The sequence below is a fragment of the Gambusia affinis genome, linkage group LG16 (genome assembly GCF_019740435.1).
Source record: "Gambusia affinis linkage group LG16, SWU_Gaff_1.0, whole genome shotgun sequence".
Lineage (NCBI taxonomy): Eukaryota > Metazoa > Chordata > Actinopteri > Cyprinodontiformes > Poeciliidae > Gambusia > Gambusia affinis.
In genome coordinates this window covers 805249-826039 of record NC_057883.1, presented here as the reverse complement: position 1 = coordinate 826039, position 20791 = coordinate 805249, and the positions used below count along the sequence as shown (strand labels likewise).

The 20791-nt window shown below is 39.5% G+C and overlaps 1 protein-coding gene across 1 annotated transcript in view; it reads right to left on the bottom strand.

Moving 5' to 3' along the window:
- Positions 1-18825, bottom strand: part of LOC122846609 (nesprin-2-like) — a 72335-nt gene extending 53510 nt beyond the window's left edge. Inside the window, 3 exon segments of the mRNA XM_044143679.1 lie at positions 13981-14147; positions 15363-15521; positions 18682-18825. Of these exon segments, the coding sequence (XP_043999614.1) occupies positions 13981-14147; positions 15363-15521; positions 18682-18825 (470 nt within the window).
- Positions 18826-20791: the final 1966 nt, after the last annotated feature.

Sequence of the window (20791 nt, the reverse complement as noted above, 5' to 3'; positions counted from 1 at the left end):
AAACCTGTACGTTTGTGATGCTTTCACAATAAAATTTAAAATGTTCAATTTGTGTAGTGTTAAGGAAATATGACTATTTTGAGTGTTTAATATAGTTAATTTGAAGCCATGTGCATTTAGGTAGAATGAACATTCTTATTTGGACAAATGCTAAACAGATGTAAGCCAGGAGACAGCCAGGAGGCAAGAGATAAATATTCTCCTGGAGGAGTTTAACCAAAACACTGTTCTCTTGAAAGGCTTTAAATTAAGTAGGCCATAAACAACATCTTTCCCTGACCAGAGGTCGGAGGTCGGGGGTTTCTCAGAGAGTAGAGCTGCATCTGGAGTTGATCACAGCCTGGAATTTTGGGTTTTTTAATACATTCTTAAATATTAATAGCGTGTGTTCGATTAAAGTATATTACCCAAGTTAGAAGTACTAATCTAGTAGACGATGAATGTATTTGAAAAGTGTATTATCAGTGACAATTTCAGAATCAAAGGAAAATTGTTTGAATTAGAAAAGGAATTCTACCTCATTTCGTTTTGTGACAAGACAAAGATTTAAGTTTTTTGGAGATGCTGAAAACAGAAAAGCAGAAACTAAGTTTGGTGAAAATAACTTATAAGTTGAACAAGTAGTAAACGACTTTTGATTTCTGCCGTATACTTAGGGGAGGTTTAAGTTTTCTGAATGTCCCACGTAGCTGCTGGATTGGTCAACCAGCGGTACGCCTATTTGAATACATTAAAAGTAAGACACACCTCCAATGATAAAACTTCAACCGCAGAGTAATAATGATTTAGATAGCTAGCTGCTCTATTCTGCTTTTCCTGCATCAGCTCTCTCCAAAGACGCGTCTTTGTCCTTCTTTTTGTCTTTTCTTTCTCTATCTTCTGTCTGACTCAGGTAAGAATGTATATCTCTGTAGCTCTGCAGTTTCCTTGTTAATTCATACGGTGTTTTCCTATTGGATTAAACTCTGTAACTCTGTGACGTCAGCATGCCTTGCTGTTTTCCTTGCCACCGTGAAGCCATCCGCTTGGGAACCCGGGGAGAAGGAGAGAGAGAGAGCCAAACTTTTCCATATTAAGCTAACTTAAAATATCTCTTTCTTAACAGTAGATTTATTATTTCAACCAAGTGGAATTTCTGAGTAGCATGAAGGTATTTTACTCCTATTTGAAAAACTAAAATAACATGCTAAAAAACACTTTTAAAATGATTTAAATGCAAGCTATATTTTAAGTAAAATGTGAGTGATAATTTAATTTGGGGTAGTTTAGTTATTTAAGTTGGAACAACTTAAAATTTTGAGTTGACTTTCTATAAAATTAAGTAGGATGGATTAAAATTTTTTATTTGGTATAAAGTAAATTAATTGAGTAAGACTGACTTAAATTTGTCAAGTTAACCAAACTTAATAAATTAGGTTGGATAAAATTAATTGAATTAGTTGTTACCAATTGAAGCAATTCAATTAAGTTGGATCAGCTATTTTCTTTTTACACTGTAAAATGTAAAAGTAAAGTGTACTCAAAAAGAAAAGTGACCTGAACTCATTCCAGCTTACTCTGTTGACTATACTAACTTAAACTTAGCAAAGACAACTTTCTACTGAGGCAAGTAATCAAACTCATCAGCAGCAAGTAACCCGAACTTGGAGTTATGAGTGAGCAAAACGCATCTGCATAACCAGCAGAAAACTCGGCATCATTCGGCAGCTCTCGTTGAACGCACATGCGCATTGGACACTGACGAGTGATGACGTGTTTGAAAGAAGCGCCAAACTGTCAACAATACGGCGGTTGCTGCAGCTAAGTTTTGTCACGGTAAGTCCCACTGTTTTTTAGCAAACTTATATTCATTATCTCGGCCGTATAATTCATCCGTAAGTCCAGGTTTTGAGGTTAACTTTATGTGTAATGATTTAGCGATGCCTGGGACTAACGTTAGTCGAAAATATCATGTTTATTTAGTGGCAACAAGATGGAGCGGCAGTGCAAAAAAGCTGTCCGGGGCGCAAAACAAAAAAAGGAAAAGGGATAAGGATAAAGATGTTGGCGGGTTAAAAAAGCCGCTGTACTGTTATAGAAGGTTTATGATGAGTAGACTGCCATAGGTGGGACAGCTGTAAACTGTAGGAGAAGCAGCCGTGATGAAGAAGTGTAGGGTCACCAGATTTGGGTTTCTGAAAAGGAGGACACTTCTTTTTTTGTTGGCGGGGGGGTTGAATCGGCGGACACACATGCGCCAACGGGGGGTGGAGATGGGGAGACGGCGGTGGGGGGTAGAACCAGCGGTAGCAAAGAAATCGGTAGCACATGTGTGTACATGTGCTACCGATTCTTTGCCATCTAAAAGAAACATGGAATGGAGTAGTGGAGCAGTGCCAATGTACTCACAATGCACTGTAAGCTATGTAATGTGTTTTGAGGCAGTTGACCAAAATCCCTAACGATTTTTAAATTCCCCCCAGACATTTTTTTAGGTCTGAAAAGTAGGACATGTCCGGGAAAAAGAGGACGTCTGGTCACCCTAAAGAAGTGTTATGTTGATATGTAATTGTGGTGTTGCTTCTATTGTTGTTAGTACTACGAATACCCAGAGGTGTCTCACACCCCATTGGGATCCTGACCATCATTCCTGAGGACAGGCTGGCCTCCACTGACTCACTGCACCTCCAGTCTTCAAGTACTGCCATCATTTTGGAAGGAAGTCTTGTCATGAATGATCTTGGGAATCTTCCACATGCCATGTGCTTGCTCTTTGGACTTATTTATTCTCTGAATTTGGAGTACCCTCAACAACTGAAGTACACCTTTGACTTCATCCAAAGGGTGCTTCTGTCACTTGGATATAAATCCCTAAAACCAAAAATACAATCACTCAAAAATCTTCTGATGCAATGAGTGAATGTGATGTGACATTATGGATCAACGTTGATGCCTTTACCCTTATTGGAAAAGTGATTTTTATTTCTTGTTTGATTCTTTTTTTGTTGGAGAGAGCATCATTGCATTTGCAGACTACTAAATGGTTTTATGTTAATGAGGAGAAACATTACTTCACTTCACTACTTCATTATTTACTTTATCAATGTTATGATAAATGTTAGGCTCTAGTATTGAGAATTTAGTTTCTGTTTCACACCAGTCAAGAAAGACATTTAAGCAGGGATTCTCAAAGTTTTAAAGACTGAGGGCCATTTGAAGGATTCAATATTAGATTGAAGGCTACCCTAGAAAAAAAGTCATGTCATTTCTTTCCCCTAAAAAAAGTCTGTGGAAAACTTTGTTTCCAGGTTAGTGTGTATGTAACCACACTTGAGAACCTTGTATTTAAGGTAAACTTGTTTAATTATTAAACATTTTTTTCCATTCAAACTGTTGTCTGTTGGCTTTTCGTTCCAATAACTTAACACTTTTGGTTCATCTTACTTGAACATATCAAGGCAATCGGTTTCCTGATATTTTGCAAGTAATGTGAACTCTTAAACGTGTAAGTATAACTTATTTTTATGAGTACTGCTTAATTGACATAACTCACAATTTGAAGTAGTCATAATTGACATTTTATAGTCAACTTTACTAATGGATTTTGAGTTAACGGCACTCACGTTTACTGCCATTGCATGAGTTGTCTGAATGAATATTTTACAGTTAACCCAATTAATGATTTTGAGTTAACGGTACTCAGGTTTACTGCCTTTATCTGAGTGGTCTAAACATAGTTATTTTTAGCAATAACACCTTAAAATGAATTAGCTACTTTACTTGAAGATTTTGAGGCAATCGGTTTCCTAACTTTTTTTAAGTAAAGTGAACTTATTACTTTTTACAGTGTAGAGTGCACCTAAGGAGAATTTAGAAAGACCAATTAACCTAACAGTCATGTTTTTGGACTGTGGGAGGAAACTGGAGTACTCAGAGAAAGAAACCATGCATCCACAGGGAGAACATGCAAACACCATGCAAAAAGATGTCAGGCCCATCCATCCATCCATCATCTTCCACTTATCCGGGGTCGGGTCGCGGGGTAGCAGCTCCAGAAGGGAGGCCCAGACTTCCCTCTCCCCAGCCACTTCTTCCAGCTCCTTCGGAGGAATCCCAAGGCATTCCCAGGCCAGCCGCGAGACATAGACCCTACAGCTTGTCCTGGGTCTTCTCCGGGGCCTCCTCCCGGTGGGACGTGCCCGGAACACCTCACCAGGGAGGCGTCCAGGAGGCATCCTAACCAGATGCCCGAGCCACCTCAACTGGCTCCTCTCGACGTGAAGGAGCAGCGGCTCTTCAACGCTCCTCAACCTGTTTCTAAGGGAGAGCCCAGACACCCTATGGAGAAAACCCATTTTGGCCGCTTGTATCCGTGATCTCGTTCTTTCGGTCATGACCCAAAGCTCATGACCATAGATGAGGGTGGGAACGTAGATCGACCGGTAAATCGAGAGCTTCGCCACGTCTCTTCACCACAACGGACCGGTACAGCACCCGCTTGACGGCAGACGCTGTGCCAATCCGCCTGTCAATCTCCTGCTCCCTTCTTACCTCATTCAAGATCCCGAGATACTTGAACTCCTCCACTTGGGGCAGGACAACCCCCCCTAACCCGGAGAAGGCACTCTACCCTTTTCTGGCTCAAGACCATGGCCTCGGATTTGGAGGCACTGATCGCTATCCCAGCCGCTTCACACTCGGCTACGAACCGCTCCTGCGAGAGCTGCAGATCACAACCTGACGAAGCCAAAAGGTCCACATCATCCACAAAAAGCAGAGATGCAATCCTAAGGCCACCAAAACGGATCCCCTCAACACCTTGGCTGCGCCTAGAAATTCTGTCCATAAAAGTAGAAAAGAAAAGAATTGGTGACAAAGGGCAGCCCTGGCGGAGTCCAACTCTCACCGGAAACGAGCCCGACTTAATGCCGGCAATGCGGACCAGACTCTGACACCGGTCATACCCTTACAAAAAAATCCCATGAAAATGACATGTGGTTCACACAAATTTTACATGTGAATGATGTGAATCACATGTGAAAGCACATGAATACGTGTGATTTTGGAACGTTTGGTGGGAAATTCACGTGATTCACATGTGAATCACATATTTTCACATGTGATTCATACATTTCCACATGTGATCACATGAAAATCACATGTGAAAATCACACAAAAAATCACGTTTTCATATGTGATTTCCATGTGATCACATGTGATCACATGTGGAAATGTGTGAATCACATGTGGAAATGTGTGATTTACATGTGAATCATGTGATTTTACCACAAAACGTTCCAAAATCACACGTATTCATGTGCTTTCACATGTGATTCACATCATTCACATGTAAAATTTGTGTGAACCACATGTGATTTTCATGGGATTTTTCATGGGATTTTTTGGGGGATTCTTACTGCAAGGCAAAAATGCTGTACCACTGAGGGCCAAGGTGTAACTTTCATAGTATTTGTTGAAAGTATCACAATGTCATAACAGAATGGTATGAGACAGATAATCTTCTTTTAGTGTGTGCTATCTAGAAACAACCAATCAGAGCCTGGAGGGAGGTCAAAATGTTGTCAGTCATTGCTCATCTCCTTCTCCTCCCCCTTGATCTCTGCTACCACTACACATTTCGCTGTCAGAAGATCCTGTTGTCAATGCAAGGCTTGTAAGTATTTTCTTGTAATGGTGTGTTGTTTATCTGCTATTAACACATCTACCAGTGAGCACATGAGGTTGAGTGACAACGTTAAGACCCTTCTCCTAGATGTTCTTGGTGGGTGTTACGACCCGGCTCGTGAACCGTAACAAAAGCCAGGGAGGCACGGCTTCAATAAAAAAAAAATATGCTCTTTATTGAACATCCCAACAACTAAACAGAGCCAAACAGCGACAAGCGGGTGGCCCCCCCTGTGGTCAATGGCATCTCTGAAGCCCGTGATGAACGGAAAAGTCCTCTGCAGGGCAAAGCTGGGTGAAGAAGCCTACTCCCTCCAACCAGCTTCAACGCCTATCCTCCACGCTCTGAAGCGGCTGATTTTATAGTGATGACGCGCTGGGCCTGGCAAATCCTGGTCCCGCCCACTCTGCTCCGCCTCGGGACAAAACACAATAACTGACAGATCCCTCCACATAAAGTGGAGGGGGATGTCACAGTGGGGAACAGTGAGTTTCTTCAGAAGTCAATAGCAGCTCAGGTGGAAGAGATCAATCTTTTCAGAGATTATCTCTCTCCATAGCAAACTCTCAATATATCATGATAGTTTAACCACAATTGTCTCATCAGTCTTCTCCTATGAGAATTTACATATTGACAGAAAGAAAACCTTGTTCTTTATGTAACACTCAAACTAACTGAGTCCAGGATTGGAGAGTCCTACCCAGTTCTCTAGTCATTTCTAGTCATAAGTATGTAATGGTCAAAAGTGTCAAATGCTGTATTGAAGTCTAACAGAACCTCGGTCTATTCTCCAGGCCGCAACAAATGTGTTGCAGAGCATACTGTGGTGTGTATGTATTTAGTTTGTGGGTTTGTGTGTGATGAAGATGTCACATTGCATTGCGGACATGGATACAAAAGCTATAAAAGGCTGGACAAAGTGAGAATTCATCCATTAAACTGACTGAAGATGCATACATAACCTAAAAACTGGTGTATAGACATTTCTTAGAAGTATTTTTGTGTGCCAGCAGCTTTATTACACTGAAAAAATAACTCTATAGATGAACATAAAAAAAATCATGGAAAGGTTTTCCGCATGATTACTTTGGTTTATTTCAGCACCATCTAATTCTGTTACTCCTATTTAAAGAAAATGTGTTAGGTCAACTTAATTTATTAAGGTCATTCCAATGTAAAGCAATTGTGTTGGCTAAACTTATGTTTTTATGGTTACTCTATGGTTGATACTAAATCAAACGTGTTGGCTGAACTTAATATATTATGGTTATTCTATTAAGTGTTGGCTCAACTTAATTTATTATGGTTATTCTAATTTAAATAAAACGAGTTGGCTCAACTTAATTTATTATGGTTATTCCAAATTAAAGCAAATGTGTTGGCTCAATTTAATTTATTACGGTTGATTCAACTCATTTACTATAGTTGGACCCAATGTAATTTAAAAGAGCCAGCCCAACTAATTTGCAATGCTTTGGACCAAATAATTTACTTGACTAAGATTAATGGCAATTTAGTTGAGACCAACTTTTTTTTTTTTCTCTGAAGAGTTTTTACAGCGCTAGTGGCTCATATTTCTATTTTGAGACAGTAGGCAAACAGGGTGAGGACATGCGGCAAAGGTCACCGGGAGTCGAACAAGCGACATCCGCGTCAAGGACTAAGGCCTACAAACATATAGTGTGCTAAACCCCTGCGCCACCACAGCACGCTGGAAAAATCAACATATGTTACAGTGATACTGTTACGGCCGGTGGCCTTGTATGTTTCTTTTGTCTCTCTTTTCTGTATATCTGCAGCTTTCTAATGAAATTAACTCTATTGGGAACTGGCTGCAGCCCTAATCCTCCTGTGCCACTCCCTGAGGTCTACAGCGGAGCTGATTGGCTCACCAATTGTCGGCTCCACCAATCCTTGATGAGGCCTCCCTTTTTAAACCCAAGACTTCCTGGGAGAAGGGCGGCTGATTCATTATTGAGACAGCTTGCCACTTTGCTGGGTGTTTGACTGTGGTATACTGCATTGTCTTTTGTGAACATTTGTAAATCTTTGTTACCTGTGATAGTCCCTGTGGGGAACTTTGTATGTAAGCTTATAGTAGCCTACTAGAGTTTTGTTGTTGGTTAACCTTAGGTTTTGGTCCTGTTTTGTTTGGTTAAGATCTTTAGGTTTCCAACTCTGGTTGTTTTGTGGACATTGTTTTATTCAGTGTTTTGTTTTTGGTTATTACACCTAAACTTTTGATTGTAAAGGTTTTTTTTTTCTACCTTATTATTTTGTTAAACCCAAACAATAAATCCTAAACTGAAAAACCTTAACATCTAGGTTTCTTTAATGTTACTTCTCCTTCCCCCTGGCTGAGCTGGGTCGTAACAATACCTACTTCACACTACTTACTAAGTTGATCCAACTCAAGAAAATTAAGTTAGCTCAACAAACTTGCTTCATGCTGAAAGAAAGCTATTTAATCTTGTGGAAATCCTTTCCATGATTTAATTACATTAATTCAAAGACATTTTTTACAGTGCAGACAGTTCTTAAATGCACTGTAACAGTACAGTTCTTAAATGCTGAAAGAAAGAACTGCACTATATAGTGCAGTTTTCAAATGCCAATAGTACACTGTAAAAAGTGTGGCCTGGCATAAATTAAAAAATTTGATGTCCATTTGTTGCATCTAATATATTTGACATCACAGAATCTAAATAAAGTGGTTTGGTACAACATGACTATTTAATTTAGACTCAAACCATATTACTTTACTTGACCCAATATTAATTCTTCACCTTCATCCAAGTTAAATTATTTACATTTCAGTTTTGGAACCAAACTAAAATATTGAAATTGAACCAATCAAATATATATACCTTGCACCAAACTAATATTCTGGCATTAACACCAGTTAATTCATTGGCACCATGAAAGTATTTGTTTTATATTTCATAAACTTGGTTTCAAAAACAATTTGCATCACTCACATCACACTTAACACACTCCAGCAACAGTTTTTTTTCAAAGTCATTTATTCCTCACAAGTAAAAAAAGACAAAATAAAAGTTGCATGTTCAGACAAACAAATATAAACATGTCATTGTTGCTCTACATCAGAGCAATGAAATAAAGACAATATGGCTTACAAGCAATATTAAATGGATGGAAAGCATCCACTATTGTACTGTTCAAACACATCTGAACTTGAAGGAATGTTGCATCTCTAAACATCATCAAAGAACTAAAATTCCAACAAAAGCACTCCATGAAAGTGACCCCGTGAGCCTGTATAACAAAGTGCTGTGAGGTGGTGTACCTCTTAAATAGAAGCCAGTGGCAACTACATGCACACATTAAGCACACACAAATATACACTACTGTGCAGTTTTGAGTTCACCACTGAGTTTGCGAATCTTGGAAGTCATCTTGTTGGAACCAAGCTCCATCAGGATCTTCTGAAGGGCCTCAAAGGTGAACCTGAAACCCTGTGGATACTCCATGTTAAGAGCATAGCAAAGTCCAAAGAGCATTGCCACTCCGGCTGCAAGAGAAGGCAACTCATTGAGGACTTCCACACCATCAATGACAATCCCAATGTCTTGGGGCTGCTGTAGAAGGCTTGAATTCTCTCTGAAGACGAAGACTGCCATGATATTTCTGGCTTGATCTTTCTGGGAGACCTGAGGCAAAATATACAAAATATGCAACTGAACAACTGACGTCTGGCACACCTCATTAATCACTATATACTGTATAATGGCATAGGTGGTCTCCCGTGATGAATAAAGTTGAACCATCATTATGACAGAAAATATCTGGACATACCATGTATTCCTTTATAAGGTCCTCAACACGTTCTCCCAGGTAGATGATGAGAGCTTTGAGGATACACTCCCTTCTGAAATTTGCATCAGCACCCTAGGGACAATCAAAATGGTTATTATGCGATGTGTAGACTAGTCTAGCAACTTAATTCCCAGCTCTACCATAAACACTGCTTTTACAGTGTGCGCCTGGTGTCAAGAAATCTGGTATGTGAGTGTGAGATCTGTCCAGGTTCATGCAGAAAAACGGATCATAAAAAGCCTAAGGGACTGCCACAGCCTTGTGTGTTGATTAATAATGATTTCTTAATGTGTAATTTCTGTATGTTTACTGTAACGATAAACCAAAATCAAGTAATCTATGGTTATTGAATTGCAATAGAGATAGGAGAAGAAAAAGGCTTGTGTGTGCGAGCGGCTGCGAGCAGCTGCGTTTCCTGTCCATATCCTGTCAGTGGTTACTGCTGCGGATTCTCAGAGAGTTCTAAAAATAAGAAACGGCATACTTTAGTTTCTAAAAAGTCACAAAAAGTCGTACGCCAAGAAGATGCTGAAGATTTTAGTTAACAATAGTATAGTTATCTTTAGAATGAATCACTTAAGAGAAAATCTAGTCCAAACAATAGACTTAAAGGTTAATGAAATGAATAGACAGAGTCATGAAGCAGGAAGAGCAGTTTCCAGCCGGCAGATTTATAAAAATAGTTCAGACTATTACTTAGCATGAAAGTTTAATTATAAATTTTATGATAAAATCTAGTTATCATAACATTATGAATGATTGATAAATCAGAGAAGTAAAATAAGTTATAAATGTGATTTTTATTCTGAACTTGAGATGTGAGTTTGGAGGATGTAGCTATCTGGTAGAGGTCGGGTGGCTTCCTGTTGCTCAGAGTCAACCGCCTGCTCAGGAAAGAGGTCCTATGCCTGGGTCGACATGACCCGGGTGTCACAAGTGCATTGCAGGTGTCACAAGTGCATTGGTTCGCAGTCGGGTCATGGTGACCCAGGTTCTGGCTTCCTGCTTGCGCAAGTCAACCGCCCACGTGGAAAAAGAGACACGTGGAGAGTGGGGGGCCTGGTTGCGCAATCATGAAGTCGCGCACAGATGCTCTTTTTCCCTCTCTCTCTGTACACCCACATGGAGAGGGAGGCAAAGTATAAAAGCACGAGACCGAAGTGACACAAGGTTCTTCGTCCCCGGAGCTGAGGCTCAACACAAGAGCGGCAAGAAGACCGGCAGAGGACTACGCCGATGGAACCAAGGAAAGCGAGACTCACCTCACTCTGGACTAATAGGACGGGATCCATCAACCCACCGCCTTGGTTCTTCATTAGATTTCTAAACTCTGAGCTCGACCCAATGATCTCAACCTGCATCGCAACGGACTTGGGGAACTGAACAAAAGTCACAGGATCGACCAAGAGCTGTTCGGTTGGATATAACAGACTGTTCATTTTGTTTCAATTCCAAGGAAGGATTTACTTTTTTAAAGATAAAGACTCTGACCAAGAGCTGTTCAGTTGGATATAACAGACAGTTCATCTTGTTTCAATTCCAAAGAGGATTCATTTTTCACGGAGAAGGATTCTGACCAAGGTCTTCTGTTACCGAGATCCAATTCCATCGATGGGTATGAGATTTGCCGCACCCTAAAGCCTTATTTTATAGATGACAGTATAGGGAGATTATTTAGAGAAAGGTTAAATGGATCTAAATTTTATTGATTTTCGTTGTATGGTAACCTCAAGTAAATTCTGTATACCTGTCATTTTCCCTGCTAAAGCTTGCTTAATAAATGCATATAATATAAAATACTAATCAGGTTGTGGACCTTGAAATTAATTGAGTCATTTGAATCAAAGTTCTTCTATCTATAGTAAAACCAGTATACATGATTCTAGTAATGTGGTGGCTTCAGACTTTCCTTTGGTGAGAGTAAATCATGACCCTGGGACTGAAATCTTAGTCACTAAATCATTTCCAGCCATTAATAAGTGCACGTTGCAATAGAAAGAAAGCTTCCGTTAACAGAAGTGGTTATTGAAACTAGGCAGCTGTGACGGCTACTCAGCTGATTGTTTTTTAACTGAAAAGGGTCATAACTTCTGGATCGAAGGTAGTGAGTGCTGGACGAATTTCTTTCGCCACCAGTTTAAACAGATTATCTCAAAGATCTTGTTCAGGGTAAGACCCCGGTCTTAAGAGATTTTCCGGACCTGTTAGACAGAGAACTGGTCAGTAGTCAGCCCCGAGGAGATGAGAGGAGAGGGCGAGGCTGGCTATTGCATAGTAACAAACACTGGTCAATATTGAATCCATGGCAGACTAATTGAAAGCAGTGAAAATGTAAAGCCATTCTAGTACATCTGCCAGAGGCCACTGGTAGTCCCTCTTTAAATTTGAAGACAGACTGGATGGCTCCTGTTTGGGTTCCTGTAGTGTCAAAGTATCTTTGGTGCAGTGACAGGTGCACAAATTATTTTCTATGTGGTACTACACATTAATGTACTCATAGGTGGCACATGTTTTTCTTTTTTAAATGGTTGATAGTGAATATGGTGCAAAACAACTTGGCACACAATAACAATGCCATGTACATCAATTGCACATCATCTGCACATCCTCTTCATGTAGAAGTATTGAGGGTTGTCGTTAGTGGCTAATTATATACTGCACATCATAACTGGTCAAGAAACTCAAGGATCGTGGCAGTTTTTGCTTTAGTAGTCCCTCTTTTCTTTCTGAAGATCTTCAGCAGCTGGGATGCGCCATAAATCTGGTCAGGAGGGGAACTGCAGTAACCTGCAGAAACTCTGCATCAACATGTACACAAGAAAACATGGCTTAACATGTGTTGAGCTAGTCAAGTTCACGGTGTAGCCAAGCTAACCGTGGTGGAAGCTATTGATTGGTAACGAATTATGCCTACCTTGATTAATTCCAGCTACAACCGAACAATGTACACATAGTTATATTTCTCGTGAAATACGTGTAAGTTCAGAAATTACATCACATTTAACCCGACGAATAAAGCTTGCTAACCGGGTGACATTAACTCAGTCTTTTGCATTAATACAATTGTAGGCTTGTTAAGACACGTTTACATCAGCTTAGTTTAGTACTTACCGCAAGTTTATTCTTTGATGACGTGCTAGGACGTTAATCATTCTTTCTTCCCCATGCCGAAACGGACGAAGCTCTCCAAGCACTTCTCCCCAACTTCTTCTCACGTGACTCAGATTGAAAATATGACATCATTTCCTTTCAGCATGTTTTGAGAGGAACCAAAATATTTGCTTTCTTTCCTTCAGAAGTGTTATTAATTCAGTCTGAATCAAATTTGACACCTCAGAATGCAAAAAAAATAGACTTTCACAACCAAGTGATATTTGTTTTACATTGTAAAACAAATATCAATAGTTTAACGTGTAACTAAAACCGCTTTGAAGTCTTTCCAGGCGCAAAACAATTATGTCGCATGATCTTCCATAATCTCTCATGATCCCATGATATTAATGCTGCTGTTATGGCTGTATTTACCAGTAATTTATTTGAATACAACAAAAATTAAATTGCTCGATTACTCATCAAACTAATTGATAGATTACTCAATTACTAAAATATTTGTTTACAGCGGCCCTAGTGGACATTATCCAATGAAGGTAGAGTTTTTACTCAGTGGCAGACCATGGGTCCAAAGCATTGTCTGACATTAACACAGAGAAGCATAGCGGATTAAGAGTAGCACACCATCATGTCAACAAAAATCTTGTGTTGTATCAGCAGAGGACCATTGGAGCACACATAATACAATTCTGATTGCAGGTGACCAATGCTGAGCACGTTGTGGAGAGACACAGGTGTGGTACTCTTGTGTCAGTGTGGGAAACCAAAGGTTCTAATTTGAGGTTTAGCTCTGGTCCTGGAGTAATCTGATTAGTGCTACATCAGTGACTGATTTTGTCTGTATATCGTACCCCTCCTGAGATTGCAACATCCATCCACACTGTAGTATGCTCATGACTGAGCTCACTACAGTGCTGATGACTCAATAAACCCTTCTATATTTTGCCATGTAAAAATATATGAAGCGTTAGTTGGAACATCAATTTTGACCCAGTACTGACCTGTTTCATCTCTATCAGAAAAATGTTTTTATTTTAATATCTGCAGGTAGCTTGCTGCAGAGTAGCAGCTATGCTCCAACATAACACTGATGAAGCTCAACATTAGCAGTAAATTAATGTCTGGGATATGAGGCATAAAGAGGCAATCCCTGCTCACTTTACCTAGTTGTAACTGTTGTATGACCAGTGTAGAACAACAACATCAACAGCGGCACCATCAGTTCTTGCAGTTTTTTACATGTTGTTTTGTCCTCTCACTCTCCAGTCAACTATAGCTTCAACTAGATGTCAAAATGAACGGCTTCTGGTTCATTGAGACATGACCATCAGTATTTTCCTTCCATCATCATTTCATTTTGTTCCTACCTAGCCTCTATGTGGTCAAACAGATGCTGCCAGCGGTCGTTGACATCCTTCAGCTTTTCGTTGATCTCTGTCTCCTTGGCCTTGTTGCTAGCTGTGATAAGCTGTTCTCCAAGCTGCTTCAAGTGTGTCTTATTTTCACTGAACAGGTTGATCTCCTCCATACAGTCCTGATTAAAAAACAAAAAAGTGGATGAAAAGTGAAATCCAAAAAAAAGGTCACACACTAGGCCTATGCTAGACCTGTGTATCTAATAATTAAGTCTTCCAGATGCTGCTTGTACTGGGGAGACTTGTGATTTCTTTTTGTTTCCTCCACTCGTTAAGTTTCCTTACAGTTTTTATGAACACGCTGTACATCATGAAGAGACTACTGAAAATGGTTAAAGTGTAAATAACCGACATTTGTAAGCTAAGCACCTCCATGGCAAATTTTTAAAAAATTCAGTAAAGTGGGCAGAGTCAAGAGACACAACCAATGAGTAAAGAGAGTGAGCATGGTTGTCACTTTATCCAGTTTGTTGCTATTGATTTTTTTAGACTCCTCTAGTTACATTTTAAACACAACAATTAGTAATATATCTATCAACTCTTTCTCTGTGTTGTTGGCAACACTGTTACCATTAGCCATTAGCTTCTCCTGCTTCCTCAGCACTGCAGCCAGACTCACTCAGTCAACCATTCAACACCATACCTTCACCAATATTCAGAGCAGATCCTTTTCTCTGTGTGTCCTCATTGTAAACAAATCACACATTTGTAAAGATGAATAATGCTATTAATAAATGCCCGCCAGTTGCTACACAATGATAGCAATAGCTATCATTGTGCAGCCATGGACAATGATAGTAGCGAGTCAACTCCTGACTCGCTACTGGGAAGGTGTGTGGTCAAAGAGGTGGGGAGGGAAGGAGTACTGTGCTTTTATACAAAAGGTGACAAAGTTGTATCAAGCCATACCGCTGCAAGAAATAACAAAATTAATCTGGCACCCTCGTTCCAGTTTCTACCATCGGCACCAAAAAAAATAGAAATAACCATTGCCGAATGTCTTTTTCTGTCATTTAGTTCTTTTAGACAAACTATGTTAACAGCAATGCAATATCATATGACCAAGGTTACAAGAATAACAAATAAACATGAGCAATGACTACTGATAAATATGAGAAACAAACACTGATAAAACATGAATAATGGTTCAGTCAGATATTAGTTTTGAAACCTTGAGTGTTCTCGTAATGGATTTTCTTGGCAACAGAGGCTAATTTATTTAGGGTTTGATTTCCCCAGGGCAATCACTAAATATGTGTGGCTTTAGTACTGATCACAAATTTAGGTTTATACATTCACAGGACTGTGAATCGGTTTTTGGTGCAGCCTCTCACCTTCTTTAGTTTTTCCACCATTTCTTCAATGTTAAGGTCAGAGTTGTGAGCCGCCTTGTTCTCCATCTGTGTGAGCCACTCACACAGCTCTTTGTTCTTCTCATTGAAGATCATCCATACATTGAGACAGTCAGCTATCACCTGTTTGCGCAGGGATACCTACCACAAGGTAGATAGAAAACAGACTTTATGACTTAATGCATATTCTAAAATATGAACAGAAGGACCAGTTTCAGGATTTATTTGAATTCTTTTTCTGTATCTGAAAAGTCATTGAGTGACAAAGTTATAAATTATAGGCCTTCTTCATTTTACCTACACAGGTCTTATTAGAGAACTTCTACAAACCAAAAGTGGCAAGGAATCATATTTTTGACACTCTGTCAAAGTGTGACAGCGTGATACTGTTTGGACTCGCATATGAATGGGGAATTCAGATGTAAGCAAAATTACCTGTTTTCAACCATTACCTGGAGAACAGGTACGACCAACACCTTTGTTTGAGCATCAACTCAAACAAAGGTGTTGGTCAAAAGTCACATTTGAAAAAAAAATTACTGGTTTGTATAGGTTTATTTTTTGGCAAAGTTTCCACAGCAGATTTAATAAACATTGGCAAGTGGACCGCTGACACTTGTTGAGAATAAATAATTCTGTTTTTCCTTCTCTCTTTAAGCTAGTTGCAAAGCTAAAGCTAAAGGAAATTACATGTTAGAAACACCCTCAAAGCTACCCTTAATTTGTAACGCGTTACTGACGTCGGACCACTTTTTTCAGTAACGAGTAATCTAACGCATTGCTATTTCAAATCCAGTAGTCAGACTAGTTACTTATCAAAATCATTTTGTTACTGTGCATTACTAGCTATCTTCTTTTGTTAGCACAGCAACAGTGCTAGCCAATGCAAATGAACCAAAAGGCTGGATAAACCCTATAAAAGGTGGGTGCAAAAGAGGAAACTTTGGTTGGATCCTCCAGGCAGCTTCGAGTCAAGATCGAGATGGACAAAGAACTCTGCAGCTGAAGAAGAGCCGGGGCCACAGAGCCGAAGACTGTCCGGATCATGGAGACCAACCCGTCTGCCCCGCAACATGTGGCTTCAAATTGCACTTCTCTCATCAGCTGGGTTCAGACCCCAAAGACAAAGATGAAGACCAAGGTAAAGGCAAAGACAAAGACAAAGGCAAAGACAAAGAACAAAGGCAAAGAAGAAGAACTGGTGCCTTCCTTCCTGCCAGCACCCAAGTCCTGTGTGACATTGCCACCCATGCAGAGAAGAAAGCTCATCAGGCCTAGAGAGATCCCTGCCTTCGTCAACCAACATCCTCCTCCTGCTGCAACACCTTCATCATCATCAGGCCAGGTCTGGGGTTCGAAAAGCCAAACTGTCCGTCTCTCTCAAAGGTTCCCTTTTTAGTTCGCAGTGTCAGCATTAGGGAAAGCTAGACTAGATGATTGATTTTTCTTATTTGATTATTTCTGCTACTGAATTAAGCTGTACTGACCCTTGCAAAATTGCCTTACTAATAAAATATTTAGCATAAAGAAAATCTAAAAGATGTGGACATTCAATTAATGAGTCACCTTAAAGTTCTTTGATGGTTGTAAAATAGCTATGATGTTCGATTCTGGAGAGGAAGAGGTGGAAAATGTTTATTGGTTGCTGATAGCCCAAATTTAAAACATCATCCTTGGGACTCGCTGAGTCACTAAAACCAACCTGGTTCAGTAACAAGAGCAAATTGTAATAAAAGAGAACGAGCGACCGTTAACAGGTGTGCTCTGTGAAACTAGTTGGCTGCAGGCTGCTCAGTCTGGCTAATTCACAGGGGGAAGAAGGTTGGGACGCCTGGATGGAGGTCGTCAGAAACCAGGCCAATCGTTTCTCGATGCCAGCTTAAACAGAGTTTACTTCAGTTCTGGACAGGGTAAATCTCAGCAGATTTAGGAAACTCAATTAACCCGTTAGATGGAGACCTGGTACCACATCTCCCCTCTCAGAAGAGGAAGTAGAGAGTGAGTGAGTAGAGAGAGAAAGGGGGGGGGGGGGGTGGCGCAATAACACGACACACCCACTCAATATCCATGTGTTCTAACTAAAAAATGGGCTTATAGATTAAACGATCATTCTCTGTTTTTGTGGCCGAATAGAAGATATATCCTCAAAGTATTGAATAAGCCTTTTGATTTTTGTAAATTTGTCCTTTTTAGGATACTTTTAGTTACTTTTCATTGATGTTGTTCAAAGACTATAGAAGTCTGGATTTATTTGGATTTATTTCATTTATTTGGAGTTCCGCAACAAAACAAACAAACAAAACCAAAAATCATTTCATTGTTTACTGAAACGGTACTTAAGTCAATTAGGTTTAATTAACGTTAAGTTGAAAGTGCACTTTACGTTGATCTGTAACTTTACTTTGGTCTTTAACTTTAATTTTATCTGTAATTTAAAATTCCTTTGAATTATTCCTGAGAAAAGCTTTATAGAATATAGCAAATAATTTGACACTATATTCATGTGTGATATATAGTGGACTTTTACGGGATTTTCTGTCTGAAATGTGAACGTCTGTGAGAGAAATTGGTTCGTGTGTGGCCTGTTGCTCTTGCCGTGTGGCTGGACACACTGCACGGTCAAACCCAATCAAGCCTGTTACACCTAACAGTTTTTTTGTCTGCTAGTTTTTGGTCTCTCAGGTTTTGAAAATGGGCGACAATCAGCTGACAATTCTAAAATTGTGTAGTGTGAACTGGGCAATAAGAAAAAGAGGAAGGCAAAAAAGGCCGGAAGAAACGATAAAGCCGATAAATTAATTAGGTCGATAACTTTCATTTATCCTGCGATTAATTGATGTATTGTTTTTCACGACAGGCCTAGCTGACACTCATTTGAAATACACAATGTGCCTTTTAAATCAGAGGTCAGATTGTATGCAGTAGTGATGCATTGCCAACAATATGGTGCAACATTAAAAGCACAGTACCTCCCCTAGAAATATTTAAATTCAAATACCTGTTGTCTTTTCTACACAAATTTTTGCTTTTTACAATATGATCATAAGAACATGTCCCAAAATTAAACTTCCTTAACTAATGCAAAAACTAGTACACGTTTCTGTAAACTTCTGACAAATCTCTTGGCCACTAATCAATTAACATTTGAATGTTTTAAGAGTTGATTGATTATTTAAAGTGTATTTGAGGCAAATTTTGCTGAAAGAAACATAAGTAGCTTATATTTTCAAAGCACTGGATGATGTTAATGGTCAGACACTCGGTCCATCTATGGTCCTCAGGCATGAGTGATTTGACTAACCTTGAAACAAAGTTCCTCCCACTGGCAGTGCAGCTGCTCCACCTGCTCCTGCAGCAGCAGGACATCATCAGCGATAATGTATTGGGACAGAGCCGTCTTCATGGTGCTCAGCTCCGTAAGGCTCTCAGCCCAGTCCTCCTGCATACCATAACATACAGAAAACCACACCAAAGCTTTGACCTTCCTGTCTCATACACTGTCCCTCTCTGCTGCTCTTTTCTCTTTCTCCCTCTCTCATGTCTCTCTTTTCTGCCCCATGAGGGGATTAAGAGTCACAGGCTGCAGGACAAGCTGGTGGAGGAGTGACTGCTGGGGGAAGGGAGCATCAGAGGATAAACTCCAATGGCTCAGAATTGATGCTTTGGAATTGGCTTTGTCATAGAGGAAACCAAATGGGCTCAAGCCCATCCACAAAATACCATTTACTCCACAAGATCTTGTCTCATCTTGTGTATGGAGATTAGCAAAATTAGCATTTATTGATATAGATGATACTAGAAACTGGAAGAAAGAGAAAGATATACTGCAAAGCTCCCAAGGTTGGGAAGCTATACTCCTTGAGGCTATACATCAAGGAGGACAGCCTCCTGCCTATGGGGCACAGACTATACCACTATACCCTGTGCTGCTCAAGTGTGATTTTTCTTTTCTTTCCATCAAACAATTGTTGGACATTTACTGATTTCCATTTATTGGTCATAATGTACAATGTGAATGCTACAACTTAGCACTGAATGATGACATTGATAGACAAAAGAGAATCTAAACATTGTTTACATTAAAGTCAAAAATCTATGGTTGATGCATTTAGATCAGCCAATACATTTACAAATCTCATTACTTTTAGCTGCTGCCCTTAGACGCTGATTTGCGTAATTACCCTCCTTTATCACAATAACATGACAAATTTTTTAGGCCATAAGTAAAGAAAATCCAAACATGTTTAGTCAGGCTTTTTAAATATCATTGATCTGCCAGAATGCTGCAATATGTGCACCCCTAGTGTCTTTTACTAACAGCAATGATAACAGTTATTCCTCCTGCTACTTACAGGAGAGCAAGCTGCTGCCATTAAAACTAAATTTGGCATGTTTAGCTTCCACCTGGCCCCAGAGGAATTTAGCTGGGAGGTACAGCAAACAAGCTTTTAAATTAATACAAATGTACATAAAAAAAAAAAAAAACATTTATGCAACCTTTCAAATAAAAAAGCCATGTTTATTAATACAAAATAAGCCACAATTATAAAAACAGTGACATGTAGATGATGCTCACACTAGAAAAAAAAAAAAAACTTCTATGAGCCCAATACCATACAGTAAGAAAAAAAGGAAAAAAAAACTTAACAAGTGATCCCAACACCCAACCACCTCCAAACTAGGTTAACAGGCAAAAGAATTAAAATAATTGGTTGGTAATTAAATTAAATACATTTTCTGTAATTTGTTTGTGTGAAATTCTATTATTGAAATAAGAATAAAAAAAAAAAAAAACAGGTTTATGGCCCTTTTCCACTAGTGCCTACTCAGTGCGGCTCTACTCAGCTCTTTTTGGCTTTAAGAGTTTTTCTCTATTAATTTTTATATGCTCAAAGTTAGAAGATCTGTATTGTGAGAATTATAGAGTAACAATATGTGACTAAAAGCCACTGCAGATGTGTGGAAAACAGAACCCTGTCTGCAAAAGTATAGCCTGGCCTTTGCCTTCCTGTGTAATTCCACTCAAAAAAGTTCTTCTTTCCAGCACAGTCTTGGCTTTCTTCCTTTAAATCAGATTGTCTCTTGTAGATTTTTGATCAGGAAAATCAGCAGACAGAAGGGGAAGTTGTGAATGATGATGACGGTCTTCTACAATGTTTAAAAATTTTAGTCTGCCTGTAGTTTTAGCAATGGCAGCGGAGGAAGTGAATGAAGCCGTTAAGTTCATGTTGGCCACGCTTTCAAATACTGGATTAACATTGACAGCTGACCCATTTGGATTGGCTTTTCTCTCTTTACAGTGAGTGCAGTCAGTTTCCAGTAAGCTTCTTAGGGTGGCATTACATTCGTCACAGGCAAACACAGCAACTGGGTAAAATGTAAAACCTCAACACAGTTCACTCCTCCAGGAA